The following is a 15,805-nucleotide window of genomic DNA, read 5'->3' as shown; positions in this document are numbered from 1 at the left end:
TTTACTATGACCAGTTCCTCCAACTTTGTAAGCACTTATTTTTATTTTACTAATAATAAGCTTGTCTTCTTGCTGTTTTGGTTGTTTGGATAGAGTTTAGTATTAGCATTTAAAAAATAGAGAAAATCTTAATTTTACAACTTATCATTGAGTCTTATTGTGATGTGTGATGCACTCATCAGATCACTCTGGTTTTCTTAAAATAGTTCTTGCTTCACTTCTTCATTATTTCTGGTTTAGTTTGTCGTCCTCAGTAATACAAAGATGTGGAGCTTTCTGATCGTGTCGTTCATCTTGTCTGGTAAGTTTTAGTATTTATTTGTTTTCAAATATAAATCCAACATTTTCCAGAGGCTTTAAGAAGCAGGGGTAGATTTTGTCATGTTATCACCATAAAAATTTAGAATAAAGTCAAATAGACAAAATGGCTACCTCCGTGGTAGCTGACAAACTACTCTTGTATTTCTGTGTTTTTAAATAAATACATTTACAATCTATCTATTGTCTTTTGTAGATATGTCATTTTCTATTTATATATTTACTGTTTGCTGAGGAGTCGGACTAAGAATTTCATTTATTTTTGAGCAAATCACAATAATTTTGAATTAAAGTTAATTGTATTGAATTATATTTTTGTTCTCTCCTGTTTCCAGCTGCTGTGTGTTGTGTGAGCCGTGCTGCAGCTTTGATCCGTGTGTTTGGATACGAAGGAGGAAATGTGAATGTTTCTTGTCCATATGATGAGGGTTATGAAAGTAATGAGAAGTATCTGTGTAACGACCCCTGTGGAAATGACAATGTTCTAACAAGATCACAAAAACATCAGAACAAATACTCCACCTATGACGACAAAACATCAAGAATCTTCACTGTGACCATCTCTGGTCTACATTTGGATGAAACTCAAACATACTGGTGTGGAGTGAACATAAAAGCAAGAATCGATCTCTTCACTGAAGTAAAGCTGGAAGTAAGAGAAGGTAAATGGTTTTAATTGGAAAATTTGATGTATAATAGATTTAACTGTACACATGATACAGAGAATAATGAATTGGCAGAAATGTTTTCAGTAGGAAGATACTCTGAGATGCAACATTTTGAACTTTCCTCATTCTGTCTCAGTGTAATCAGACGGTCAAAAATAATTTACACTGACAGTAAATGTTGAATTGTCTGCAAATAAATTCAACATTTACTGTCTAAGACTCAGAGGCCTCAGGAAGGAAAGCAAGAAAATAAAACTGTGTGAAAACAGAATCAACATTGAATAACACTGAAATATCTTGAACATGGATATAAATATAACAGTTCTTATATTTACAATATTTTCAAATATTTAGATGAGGATTTGTCCCTTAAATGTTTCACATCCATGCCAACATTTTATATTAAATTCCATCCATCCATCCATCCATCTTCTGCTTATCCGGGGTCGGGTCGCGGGGTAGCAGCTTCTGAAGGGAGGCCCAGACTTCCCTCTCCCCAGCCACTTCTTCCAGCTCCTCCAGGGGAATCCCAAGGCATTCCCAGGTCAGCCGAGAGACATAGTCCCTCCAGCGTGTCCTGGGTCTTCCTCCTCCCTGTGTGACGTGCCTGGAACACCTCACCAGGGAGGCGTCCAGGAGGCATCCTGACCAGATGCCCAAGCCACCTCAACTGGCTCCTCTTGATGTGAAGGAGCAGGGGCTCTACTCTGAGTCCCTCCCAGATGACTGAGCTTCTCATCCTATCTCTAAGGGAGAGCCCAGCCACCCTACAGAGAAAACCCATTTCGGCCGCTTGTATCTGCGATCTTGTTCTGTCGGTCATGACCCAAAGCTCATGACCATAGAAGAGGGTGGGAACGTAGATCGACCGGTAAATCGAGAGCTTCGCTTTTTGGCTCAGCTCTGTCTTCACCATGACGGACCAGCACAGCACCCGCTTGACGGCAGATGCTGCGCCAGTCCGCCTGTCGATCTCCCGCTCCCTTCTTCCACCATTTGTGAACAAGATCCTGAGACACCTGAACTCCTCCACTTGGGGCAGGACACCCCCCCTGACCCGGAGAAGGCACTCTACCCTTTTCCGGCTCAAGACCATGGCCTCGGATTTCACACTCGGCTGCGAACCGCTCCAGCGAGAGCTACAGATCACGTCCCGATGAAGCCACAAGGACCACATCATCCGCAAAAGGCAGAGATGCAATCCTAAGGCCACAAAAATGGATCCCCTCAACACCCTGGCTGCGCCTATGTGGTGGGATTGTGTTCCACCCTCCCAACTACACACACCAGGTGTAGCGACTGATTGGTGGGCGGGGCAGATAGCTTTAAAGCTGAGCAGTCCGCTGCGAGGTGCATGTGCCTTGTTTCCTTGCTGTATGTTGGCTGCCCAAGTGGCTGGTGTGCTCGATCCACTCATCCAAAATAGTAAGTGCCATTTTTGCCATCTGGGCTGGGATTGTTGTCGGGTTCTGGTGCAATACCTGCCGTGCGTTGCGCAGTTGGCGTTGGCGGCTGCAGTTGGAGGTTGGTGCGGCGAGCGGCTTCCATCCAGCCCTCGCCTGCTGATCCGCTCCCTCCCTGGTCGGCTGTGTCACCACATCTGGGTAAGCTACCGGTTTAGAATTTAATTTATTTTACCTGAATCCGGGGTTAACGAGTTTTCTAATTTAGGATTCTTCCAGAGTTGCAGCGCTTGGACGCTCCTGCTGTCTTGTCTTGCCGGTTTTGTTTGGGCCGCTCTCGACGGAGCCTGCTGACGCTTGGGCTGGCGGAACGAGCGGGGCACGACTCCTCTGGCCCCGTGAAAAGACATTAGAAGTCGGACAACGACAATTTGTCCCATCGTTTGCAGTGGTTGTGTTCTTTTCTTTGCCGTTTGTTTGTTTATTATTTAAATTACTAATTTGTTTGCTTTCCTTTGTTTTGATTTACTAATTTGTTTTCTTTTGCATTGCATGTTTTGTTTGTTCATTCATTTTGTTGGGAATAACTTAATTTGTCCTTATTTTGATGCCTTTTCCTTCTAGGGGCTGAGTAGTGGGCCTGAGGCCATGTTTTAAAGGAAAAATGTTTTAATGGAATTTGTTAATAAATCATTGTAGACTACTCCGTGCTCTGGTGCGTCTTGTGTAAAAAGATCAACCCCCTCTGCTGGTCACATTTGGCGCTGTGAGCAGGATGCACCATTGAACACGGACTTGTCTTTGTTTTTTTTGTGTGTGTGTTTAGGGTCTTAGCTGTGTTTTTATTCATGGTGTTGTAAGACAAGACAGCAGTAGCTATCCAAGGAAGACTTAACTGTGGGTTCAGGATTTATTTTCATTTTTTGTTTTTTTTTCTCTCGCGTTTCCTTTTGGTAGTCTTCCCCTGTAGGTATGGAGGAGGTGGCAGGCCGCCCGGTGGATGGAGTTGGTCAGCAGAATGCGACGGTTGGAGGTTCGCTGGGCGCCGCTCCCTCCCCAGCTGTGGCTGGTGGTGTCATGCCTGCTGGCGCTGTAGTTGCTGAGCGGTTGGTGGTTGTGCCCAGGGACCGGCGATGTCCCATGTTCGGTGGTAGGACTGGCATTGGGATTGGTGAGTGGATCGAGGAGGCCCAATCATGTATTCGGGCCCGCCATTTGTCAACGGCAGACCAGGCTTTCTTCCTTTTTGATCATCTAGAGGGGGAGGCAAGGGAGGAAATAAAGTACCGCACCAGTGCAGAGAGGAATGATCCAGCTAAGATCTTGGCTATTTTGAGGGAGTTGTATGGTTGCACCGAGTCCTATGTAACTCTTCAGCATGCATTCTTTTCTAGGAAGCAGCAGGAGGAGGAAACACTGTTGCAGTTTTCCCTAGCATTGATGGCCCTTATGGAACCAGTTAAGCAGAATGCTCCTGATGGGTTGTTGAATGCTGATATTCTGCTGCGTGACCAGTTTGTAGAACATGTGTTGGATAGTGCTCTCCGCCGGGAACTTAAGCAGTATGTTCGGGGTCATCCCACTGCCACCTTGTTGGATGTGCGTGGGGAGGCAATTCGGTGGGAGAGGCAAGGGTTTCCAGGTGGCGCTAGGGAGCGTAGTCATTCTCTCCCTTCTACATATGGGCTGCAGTACGGGATGTATGGCAGCTCTCGGCTAACTCCACCTACTGCTGCCCGCTCTGAGTTTAGTGAGTTAAGGGAACTTCTAAAACAGCAACAAGAACAGATTAATCAACTCACCCAGTGTATTGCTTCTCTGCAGACTCCTTTACCACAAGTGCGACATCCTCGTCCAGGTTCTGTGGTCTGCCACAGGTGCCAACAGCCAGGTCACTTTGCCAGAGAGTGTGATGGTGAGCGGGTTCGTGCCAGGGTTAACTCTGTGGCAAGGCCAGCTAATGTTAACCAGGCGGAAAACTAGCACCCACTGAGCTGTTGAGCCACAACTCAGGTGGGGGAATAGCAGGCTCGCAAACAGCAGCCGCGTCAAAATTGTTGGCATCCTGCCCAGTCATTGATGTCGTCATGAGTGGTGTCTCTGTTACTTGTTTAGTAGATACAGGTTCCATGGTGTCGACAATCACCGAGAGCTGTTTTCAGGAACATTTTGCATCATTGGGGCATGATGGCCTTCAGTCATGTCACTGGCTGCAGCTTCGGGCAGCCAATGGTCTTTCCATCCCATACATTGGCTATTTAGAGTTGGATGTCACTCTGTGTGACAAAGTGCTTCCTCATTGTGGAATACTGGTTGTGAAGGACCCCACTAATGTTGGTTCTTCTGTTCCTGGCATTTTGGGAATGAACATAATTAATCGTGTCTACCAAGAACTTTTTGGGGCACATGGAGGCTCTTTCTTTGATTTACCTTCAGTAACACAGTCTCCTGGTCCAGTTGTGGAGGCCCTGCAGCAGTGTCATCAAGCAGCAGCTAAGTCCCCAGCACAGTTGACTGGTGCTGTTAGGGTCCGGGGCCCTCGACCAGTGAGGATAACTGGTGGGGTTATGAAATTTGTAGCTGCAACCTGCCCTGAACAACTGGCTGGTCAGGTTTTATTGTTTGAGCCTCCAGAGTCCGGCTTACCAGCTGGCTTATTAGCCTCTCCATGTCTCATTCAGGCTGTGCACGGTACTGCTTATGTTCCTGTCCTAAATTTTGGAACTACTGATGTTGTACTCTATCCCCGAACTCACCTCGGTTTGTTGAGTCGAACTGAAGTGGTTAGCCTGCCCCGTGATGTGACGGAAATAAGACCCTGTGCTACAGTTTCTTCTCAGGTCGCTCTTGGTCCAGAACAGAGTTTGCTTGAGTCTGTTGATTTGTCTGCACTGACAGAAACTGAACAAAGGCAGGTCCAGTCGCTTCTACAGAAGTACAGCTCTGTCTTTTCAGCTCATGAAGGTGACTTGGGGTGCACTAATCTGGTGTCCCATGACATTCCCCTGTTGGATGAGGTCCCGGTCAGGCAGAGGTACCGACGTATCCCTCCCTCAGAGTACGAGGCTGCCAAGTCACACATCAACCAGCTCCTACAGAACCAGGTAATAAGGGAAAGCAGCAGTCCTTATGCCTCTCCCATCGTTCTTGTTAGGAAGAAAGATGGCAGCCTGCGTATGTGTGTGGATTACCGTCAGCTTAACAGTAAGACGAGAAAAGATGCTTTCCCATTGCCTCGCATTGAGGAAAGCCTGGACCATCTTTCTGGGGCCCAGTGGTTTTCCACCCTAGATCTAGCCAGTGGGTACAATCAGGTGCCTGTGTCAGAACAGGACAAGTCAAAACTGCTTTTGTACGCCATTTGGACTCTTTGAGTGGAACCGTATGCCCTTCGGGCTTTGTAATGCACCTAGTACCTTTCAGCGTCTTATGCAGAGGATGTTTGGGGACCAGCAGTGCCAGTCTCTTCTTTTGTATTTGGATGACATCATTGTGTTTTCAGGTTCAGTCTCCCAGCACATTGAGCGTCTGGAAACGGTTCTTGCTCGGCTCCAGAGAGAAGGTCTGAAGGTAAAGCTTGAAAAGTGTTCATTTTTCAAGCGACAGGTTAAATACTTGGGGCACCTTATCTCAGATAAGGGTGTAGCTACAGACCCAGCCAAGACTGAAGCAGTGGCTAAATGGCCACGTCCCACATGTTTCAGAGCTTCGCTCTTTTTGGGCTTTCAAGTTATTACAGGCGTTTTGTGGAGGGTTTTGCTAGGCTAGCGGGTCCTCTTCATAGGCTGGTGGCACAACAAGTGGGCACAAAGCCCAGGAAGGGGTCTGGCCAGGCTTTTCAATCTGCTTGGACATCAGAGTGTGAGGAGAGCTTTGAGGCCTTAAAAGTTAAATTAACATCTGCACCAGTGTTGGCATATGCTGATTTTTCACGTCCCTTCATTCTAGAGACTGATGCCAGTCACAGTGGACTTGGGGCAGTACTGTCACAGGAAACAGAGGATGGAGTGAGGCCCATTGCATATGCCAGTCGAGGTCTTAAACCTTCAGAGCGTAACATGGCTAATTATAGCTCTATGAAGTTGGAGTTTCTGGCATTAAAATGGGCCATGACTGAGAAGTTCGGGAGTATCTCTTGGGCCACCGGTGTATAGTTTACACAGATAACAACCCGTTGAGTTATCTTCAGTCGGCCAAGCTTGGTGCCATGGAGCACCGTTGGGTTGCTCAACTTGCTGCTTTTGATTTCGATATTAAGTATCGTTCTGGACGCAGCAATAATAATGCTGATGCGCTCTCCCGCCAGCCAACATCAGGTGCCAGCCTGGCAGAACTCTTGTCATGTACCTCTGTCCCAGAGGCTCTTCAGTGTGCCCCAATTCCTGCTCCATTGTCAGTAACCCAATCTATGGTGACTGTTTTGCCGTCTCATTCTGTGTCTGATCTTTGTGCTTTGCAGGAAGCTGATCCTCTCCTGAAGGACATTTTGGGTTTTTGGAGGAGGCAGGTTTATCCTACTCCTGAGGAGAGGCAGCGCTTTCCCAAATTATCCTTGGTTCTTTTGAGACAGTGGGGTCGTCTCGTGGAGAGAGATGGTGTGGTGTACCGTCAGGTCCATCGGTCAGATGGTGGTGAGGAGGTCTTACAGCTGGTTTTGCCGTCAGTTCTTAAACCGGATGTTCTGACTCAGTTACATCAAGAGCATGGACACCAGGGTGTGGAGCGCACCACAGAGTTGGTGCAGCGCTGTTACTGGCCTGGGATGTCTAATGACATCAAAAGTGGGTACAAGAGTGTCAACGGTGCCAGGTTGCTAAAAATGTACCATCTAGCTCTGGCACTTTCATGAGTCATCTGTTGGCAAACGAGATTGTTGCCATGGATTTTACCATGTTGGAGCCTTCACAAAATGGCCTGGAAAATGTTCTTGTAATTACTGATGTATTTAGTAAGTACACCATTGCTGTTCCAACTCGGGATCAGAAGGCAGCCACTGTTGCCCAGATTTTGCTCACTGAATGGTTCTTTAGATTTGGGATTCCAAGTCGCATTCATTCAGATCAGGGTAGGAGTTTTGAAAGTGCGTTAATTCAGCAGCTCTGTAACCTGTATGGGGTTAAAAAGTCGCGCACTACCCCTTACCACCCTGCTGGAAACGGGCAGTGTGAGCGCTTTAATAGAACACTTCATAATCTGCTGCGCACTTTACCAACATCTAGGAAGCGGGATTGGGCTTCCTGTCTTCCACAAGTACTCTTCTGTTATAACACTACCCCTCATCAGAGCACTGGCGAGTCTCCTTTTTTCCTTATGTTTGGCCGTGAACCTCACCTGCCTGTGGATTTCTTGTTGGGTCGCATTCGGGACCCTGCACCAGGTGAAGTGGTGGACTGGCTGGCTGAGCATCAGACCAGATTAACTATGGCGTTCCGTCATGCTCAGGATCACTTGTTGGCAGCTGCAGGGCGTAGAAAAGAACATCATGATCAGGGCATCCGGGAGGTTCCATTGCAGGAGGGACAGTTGGTTTACCTGCGCGATCATAGTGCTAGAGGTCGCCATAAAATCCAGGACCTCTTTAGCCCGGTTATCCATCAGGTCGTGAGGGCCCCAACAGCTGGAGGGCCGGTTTATACTGTGGCTCCTGTAGGTGATTTGCAGAGAACTCGAAAGGTGCATCGTGACATGCTGAAAGCTCGGGTTGGGCCAGAGCCTACGCCAGTACCCCTGCAGTTAAAACCTACCTTTCCTTCAGGGGGGCTGGATGACTCTATGGAGGATGATTTGTGCTTATTGGTTCCCGATACTTCAGTACCATCCACCTCTGCAGCTCCACAGGTTGCTTCAGGACATGGTCACCCTGCTCAAACTTCTGGGACAGCTCCTCTACCCTTGCGTCGCACTGTTCGTTCCAGGGCTGGTCAGCATACGAATGTCCATCATCTTCCTCGACCTGTGGGTCATACTGCAGGATCTAGTCAGCCAGTCTCCAACTCCCAGTTAGCAGTTTTTCGTCCTTGGTGCTGAGGTTTGTAGATTCATCGTCGGGGCGACGATGCAACACCGGGGGGTAGAATGTGGTGGGATGGTGTTCCACCCTCCCAACTACACACACCAGGTGTAGCGACTGATTGGTGGGCGGGGCAGATAGCTTTAAAGCTGAGCAGTCCGCTGCGAGGTGCATGTGCCTTGTTTCCTTGCTGTATGTTGGCTGCCCAAGTGGCTGGTGTGCTCGATCCACTCATCCAAAATAGTAAGTGCCATTTTTGCCATCTGGGCTGGGATTGTTGTCGGGTTCTGGTGCAATACCTGCCGTGCGTTGCGCAGTTGGCGTTGGCGGCTGCAGTTGGAGGTTGGTGCGGCGAGCGGCTTCCATCCAGCCCTCGCCTGCTGATCCGCTCCCTCCCTGGTCGGCTGTGTCACCACATCTGGGTAAGCTACCGGTTTAGAATTTAATTTATTTTACCTGAATCCGGGGTTAACGAGTTTTCTAATTTAGGATTCTTCCAGAGTTGCAGCGCTTGGACGCTCCTGCTGTCTTGTCTTGCCGGTTTTGTTTGGGCCGCTCTCGACTGAGCCTGCTGACGCTTGGGCTGGCGGGAGCAATCACCGACTCCTCTGGCCCCGCGTGAAAAGACATTAGAAGTCGGACAATGACAATTTGTCCCATCGTTTGTAGTGGTTGTGTTCTTTTCTTTGCCGTTTGTTTGCTTATTATTTAAATTACTAATTTGTTTGCTTTCCTTTGTTTTGATTACTAATTTGTTTTCTTTTGCATTGCATGTTTTGTTTGCTCATTCATTTTGTTGGGAATAACTTAATTTGTCCTTATTTTGATGCCTTTTCCTTCTAGGGGCTGAGTAGTGGGCCTGAGGCCATGTTTTAAAAGAAAACTGTTTTAATGGAATTTGTTAATAAATCATTGTAGACTACTCCGTGCTCTGGTGCGTCTTGTGTAAAAAGATCAACCCCCTCTGCTGGTCACACCTAGAAATTCTGTCCATAAAAGTAATGAACAGAATCGGTGACAAAGGGCAGCTCTGGCAGAGTCCAACTCTCACCGGAAACGAGCCCGACTTAATGCTGGCAATGCGGACCAGATTCTGACACCGGTCATACAGGGACCTGACAGCCTGTATCAAAGGGCCCGGTACCCCATACTCCCGGAGAACCCCCACAGGGCTCCCCGAGGGACACGGTCGAACGCCTTCTCCTAGTCCACAAAACCACTGTAGACCAGTTGGGTGAACTCTCATGCTCCCTCCAGGACCCTGCTGAGGGTGCAGAGCTGGTCCAGTGTTCCACGACCAGGACGAAAACCACACTGCTCTTCCTGAATCCGAGGTTCAACAATCCAACGGACCCTCCTATCCGGGCAGATCTCATCCACCCCCGGGGCCCTGCCACCAAGGAGCTTTTTGACCACCTCAGCAACCTCTACCCCAGAGATTGGAGAGCCCAACCCAGAGTCCTTAATGGAAGGAATGTTGGTAGGATTGAGGAGGTCTTCGAAGTATTCTGCCCACCGGCCCACAACATCCCAAGTTGAGGTAAGCAGCACACCATCCACACTATGAACAGTGTTGGTGCTGTACTGCTTCCCCCTCCTGAGACGCCGGATGGTGGACCAGAATTGCCTCGAAGCCGTCCGGAAGTCTTTCTCCATGGCCTCTCCAAACTCCTGCCACACCCGAGTTTTTGCCTCAGCAACCACCCGGGCTGCATGCCGCTTCACCCGCCGGTACCCATCAACTGCTTCCGGAGTCACACAGGCCAAAAAGGTCCGATAGGACTCCTTCTTCAACCTGACAGCATCCCTCACCGAAGGTGTCCACCAACGGGTTCAAGGGTTGCCGCCACGACAGGCACCAACAACCTTGCAGCCACAGCTTCGATAGGCCGCCTCGACAATGGAGGCACGGAACACGGGCCACTCAGACTCCATGTCCCCCACGTCCCCCGGGACGTTTTCGAAGTTCTGCCGGAGATGGGAGTTAAAGCTCCGTCTCACAGGGGATTCCGACAGACATTCCCAGCAGACCTTCACTACACATTTGGATCTGCCAGGTCTGACCGGCATCCTCCCCCACCAGCGGAGCCAACTCACCACCAGGTAGTGGTCAGTGGACAGCTCCACACCTCTCTTCACCCGGGTGTCCAAGACATACGGCGGCAGATCCGATGAAATGATGACAAAGTCGATCATCGAACTGCGGCCTAGGGTGTCACGGTGCCAAGTGCACATATGGACACCCTTATGCTTGAACATGGTGTTCGTTATGGACAATCCATGATGAGTACAGAAGTCCAACAACAGAACACCACTCAAGTTCAGATTGGGGGGGCCGTTCCTTCCAACCACGCCCCTCCAAGCCTCACTGTCATTGCCCACGTGAGCGTTGAAGTCCCCCAGCAGAACAAGGGAGTCCCCAGGTGGAGCACTCTCCAGTACCCCCTCTAGGGACTCCAAAAAAGGTGGGTAATCTGAGCTGTCGTTCAGCCCGTAAGCACAAATGACAATCAGGACCCGTCCCCCCACCCATAGGCGGAGGGAGGCTACCCTCTCGTTCACTGGGGTAAACCCCAACGTACAGGCGCCGAGATGGAGAGCAACAAGTATGTCCACTCCTGCCCGACGCCTCTCACCTTGGGCAACTCCAGAGTGGAAGTATGTCCAGCCCCTCTCAAGGAGACTGGTTCCAGAACCAGAGACATGCGTCGAGGTGAGACCGACTATTTCTAGCCGGAACCTCTCAGCCTCACACACTAGCTCCGGCTCCTTCCCCACCAGAGAGGTGACATTCCACGTCCCAAGAGCTAGCTTCTGCAACCGAGGATCGGACCGCCAGGGTCCCTCCATCGGCCGCCACCCATCACATTTTATATTAAATGTCTCCTGATATACATGATGTTATATAAACTCCAATGGACAAGAAACTGAGACAGCGGGAGGTTTTGTTAACTCAGAAAACTGTTGAAATTGTTGAATTGCATAATACTAAATTAGTTCTTTTATAGTAATATAATTTATATAAAACCAACTTGCTTACACAGCTATATATTTCAAGTATTGCTGTGTAAGCAAGTAAGCATGCATTGAATATAATTTCTTGTTTCTATAAGATTATTTTTACATTTTAATTTCACTCATATTAGCAGGTCGTGATGAACTTTTATATTCTAATATACTTACATGACGTTTCTGGTAAAGTGTACTGATATATCACTGTTTTACTAAGACCTTCTTATTTTACTATCAGACAGATGTTGCAACAACGTGAATAAAATCCAAAGTATTGAGGAAGGTTCAGTGACCATCAGCTGTCCGTACGACTCTCAGTCTGTCGACAAGCTGAAGTTCCTCTGCAGAGGAAACCGACCCTCCACTTGTCTTCAGCAGGCAGTGATCACCTCTAGCAACACACAAAATGGACGATTCAGACTCTCTGATGACAGGAAGTCAACAATATTCACAGTGACCATTTCCAGTCTGACCCTGGAGGATTCTGGGTCGTATCTTTGTGGAGTCCAGAGAAACTCAGGATTTGATGATTTCTCTGCTGTTGAGCTGGAGGTCAAAGGTGAGAAGTCAAACTACCTGTGTTCAGATCAATTATCATAGAAGAGTGTGACTTGAACTTTCAACATATACATTGTTGTTTTTTGTCAGAGTGGTGCTGTGTGGAGTCAAAGAACATGAGTGGCATTGTGGGACGTGCTGTAACCTTCCAGTGTCCTTATCCACATCATCATCGTAACAATATGATGTTCCTCTGCAAAGGAGACCAGCGCAGCAACTGCACATACATGACTTATCACGGAAGATTCACACTGCATAATGATAATGAGACCTTTTTTTCTGTGGTGATCACAAAACTGGAAGCAGAGGATTCTGGGACATACTGGTGCAGATCAGACTCTGAGTGGAGTGTTGGAAACTACACCCAGTTTCATCTGACTGTGGGTAAGAGCATGATGATACACTGAAGCCACCCTATTGAATGTAATAATAATGTTTTTATTCATAAAGCAGATTATAAATCTCAGATAGTTATAAAATTGTCCAAGCATGAGCTGCTTGTACAGAACCAGATATTTTGATGTAATGATTGCAGTGGCGAACTCATAGTTTATTATGAGTTCATAATAAAGTAACACTCTGCTGTGTTACTTGTCGCAGAGGAAGCAGAACAGCGCGGTGTGTCAGAGGAGTTCATAATAGAAGGTGAGATGGTGAAATGAAACTGAGCTTGTGGCAGAGATGTTCATATTTGGCATGTCCATGTATGGTGTGTATTTATCAGAGTTGGTTGATCTCTAAACTTTGACTTATATCTCAGATTCAATAGATGAATTTAACAAAAGAGTCCCCCTTCACTTTACTAAGGTATCAACTTATATTGCTGTAAATTTCTAGAAATCTCACAGAATAACCTCAAAAACATGATATGGTTTGATGCAAATAGTTTTCATCAAAATTATCCTGATTTATTCAAACAACCTAAACAGTCTGATCAGTGCAAGCTGCTAGGAACCTGATAAAAACCAGCACCATGTTCTGGACTTTACTTCATAAAGATGATCTGGACCCTCGGCTATTGAGAAACGATCACTTGCTGAAGGCATGAACTCAATAATGTTATTCAGTAATGTTAATTAATAGCGGATGTGAAACTCCATACTTAAAGTTCTGCATGAAGTGCTAAAGTGCTTTTAGTAAAATGCACATGTGCTCTTGCAAATTAAAATAAAATTGGTTTCAGTAATAGAAACCTGTTCATTGGAGGGGAAGTTAAGCTTTTTGATATGTTTTTGATTTGAACCCAGTGGAGGCCCAGGAGCTCCACCCTTCAGTCTGGCTCCAGGATGGTGCTCTAATGTTCTTCATCCATGTAGACTTTGTACATTTATGAGAGTTTCCCCATCATGATAATAAAATCTCTCCTGATCTGATCCCTTCTCTGAGGTCCTTCCTACTTGTAGCAGCGTGGCGCTTTAAGGCTGATGTGTTTGAGGAAGTCAAGTCATTTCATCTTGAATTTGTTTCATTCTTTATTTGTGACTTTCATCTGCAGCTGCATACTGGCTTTTCGCTGCTCTTCCTGTTCTGCTGCTGATATTGATAATCATCCTGGTCAAAGTTTGCAAGACCAAACGTCGCCAGTTGAAAGGTGAGTTTGGTGTTTTCGCTTTCAACAAAGGCAAATGTGCGTATAAGCTCATTTATTTTCATTTGCTTTGTTTCACTTGAAGCAGCAGTCGACATGAACACAATCAAACTGGAGGCAGTAGATGCACAAGACGTGACGAGTGAGGAAGACGTAAGAAAACCCAAGTCCAAATGGTTTTTTTCTTTACACGGCCCAACATGAGGCGGCACTTTAGATGTTTTTATATGAAAACTTTAGTTGATACAATAATAAATAAAAACCTTTGCATGTCTTCAAAAGCATGTTTCTGCTCAAGATTCTTTGCTAAATTGATCAAATCTATTTGAAGAACATTTACACCTGGAAGGTTCATAGATTGTACGAACTCTGCTGCTAACATGTCTGACACTGACATGCCTTTTACCCACACTGAGTTTTCTGCTTGTACCTTAAATAGATATTTACATTGCTACATTACTCTAGAGTTTTATTAAAGGGTTTGTTTACTCTAGAGGCTTTTATTCGACAGGCGTCAGACAGTGCTAACCGTTGGAATCTATTCCTTCTTTTTTAGATGTACAAAAATCAAAATGTTGCTGCGATGTTCTCGCAGCAGAAGAGGATGCAGGGCACACATTTCCTCTCTGGAGACGCAGAGGAAGACAAAGTAATCTATGAAAACAAATCTACTGCAACCATTTTATTTAAAACAAGGGAGATGAAGGATTGGCAAAACTAGCTCTTTGTTAAAAGACAAATAATTATTTCCACAGAAAACTAGGAAATTGTTTTTGTTCCTGAAAAATGTTGTCTGGGTTAAATCGTTATCATTTCACTTCTTGTGGTAGTTTGAGCTTTAGCTTTAAAACAGTGTGCAGTTCACTTATACCCTGGGTCTGATCTAAAAAGTAATACTTTGACTTTAAGGGGAAAATAAATAATAAGTGGATGTATAAATTTATGATCTGTTCCTTCTTTTGTAGCTTTATGAAAATCCTGATGATCCTCCAGTGCGCTCACAGCGGAGGGCCTGCAAAGAGCAGAGATCTGTTCACATCTGTGAGGACTATGAAGATGAAGCTCAATATGGAAACATTTCAACAACTGAGGACATTTACTGCAATGAGTTCTTTTCAAAGACTCAGAGATAAAGAGTGAGCCAAATGTTGGGTCTGACCTGTATATGGATAACTGTATTTGTGTGAGGCTGAAGCTTTTCCTTGAGTTCCTAAAAGTCTTTATTCATGTGACATCATCATCATCTTAGTGCTGCTGGTAGTGACAACTTTCATGAGCTTTAAAATTCTGCTTTTCCTTTACTTCATACTGATAAAACTGCAGTTTTGTATTCTTACAGACCAAATTTTAAGTCAAAAGAAATAAACGACGAAGTTCGTGATTCTAGTGTGTCAGTGTGATTTTGTGTGAATGTAAGGCCGGGTCGACATGGAGCCTTTTACTGACGGTTTCATTAAAAATAGTAAAAAAAAGAAAAATAAAGAAATACAGAAAAGTTAGCAATGGGCATAAAACTCAAAAGGCTGGATGCAGAAGAGTGTTTGTTATTGTATGAAGGTGAGAAGACCTTAGAGAAAAAAACACTTTGGATTATTCTGTGTTCATGAAGAGTTTTCCTTAAACACACAACATTGAAAGCCTTTATTTAGTTAAGTGGCAACCTGTGATAACCAATTCATACATACTAATTGTTTATGCATACACAATACATTCCTCATTTTTTAAATGTTTTTTATCCTTAATTTTCCTCCATTTATCAGTGACTTACAAAAAGTTTATTTCAGCAGATATTTACAAAAATATCTCTAAATGATACCTTTACATTAATTCACCACTTGGTGGCGCCAAATGCTTGGTCATTACATTTCAAAAAGGCTAAAACCAGCAGCTAAAAAAAACAATATGACTTTCCCTCAATACTTCAGTGTTTATACAGATTGGAGACAAGATAACATCAGAAACAAGAATGGAGCAGAAATATTGGTGTTATAGAAAAGATTACAGTTTCCGCAGTGAAATAATCTTACAACTAAATGAAACACATTTTACCTGCAACCAAAACTTGAAAAAGTACATGTACTTTCTCGTGGACTCTGATGTGTAGCTTTTCAGAACTGGATTTTTTATTTAACCTCATTTATTTGGATGAAATAGACAAAGGAGTTTTAGTTCTTAAAAAAACACATATTCAGATTTAATCCAAGCCTTCATTTGGCAGCTTTATGGATGGATGAATTTCTGCTGCCGT

At 45.6% G+C, this 15,805-nt stretch overlaps 1 protein-coding gene across 1 annotated transcript; it reads left to right on the top strand.

The window, feature by feature from the left end:
• Window positions 1–6: 6 nt before the first annotated feature.
• On the top strand, window positions 7–14,888 carry LOC122829617 (polymeric immunoglobulin receptor-like). The gene is made up of 10 exons (XM_044114334.1): window positions 7–27; window positions 241–301; window positions 654–980; window positions 11,650–11,970; window positions 12,060–12,353; window positions 12,570–12,614; window positions 13,465–13,560; window positions 13,643–13,710; window positions 14,114–14,206; window positions 14,523–14,888. Exons 1-10 carry the CDS (start codon window positions 7–9, stop codon window positions 14,688–14,690), a joined length of 1,494 nt encoding a protein of 497 aa, XP_043970269.1. The 3' UTR covers window positions 14,691–14,888.
• The last annotated feature ends 917 nt before the right edge of the window (window positions 14,889–15,805 follow it).

The sequence above is a fragment of the Gambusia affinis genome, linkage group LG04 (assembly GCF_019740435.1).
Source record: "Gambusia affinis linkage group LG04, SWU_Gaff_1.0, whole genome shotgun sequence".
Lineage (NCBI taxonomy): Eukaryota > Metazoa > Chordata > Actinopteri > Cyprinodontiformes > Poeciliidae > Gambusia > Gambusia affinis.
This window is presented reverse-complemented; position numbering and strand designations above follow the sequence as displayed.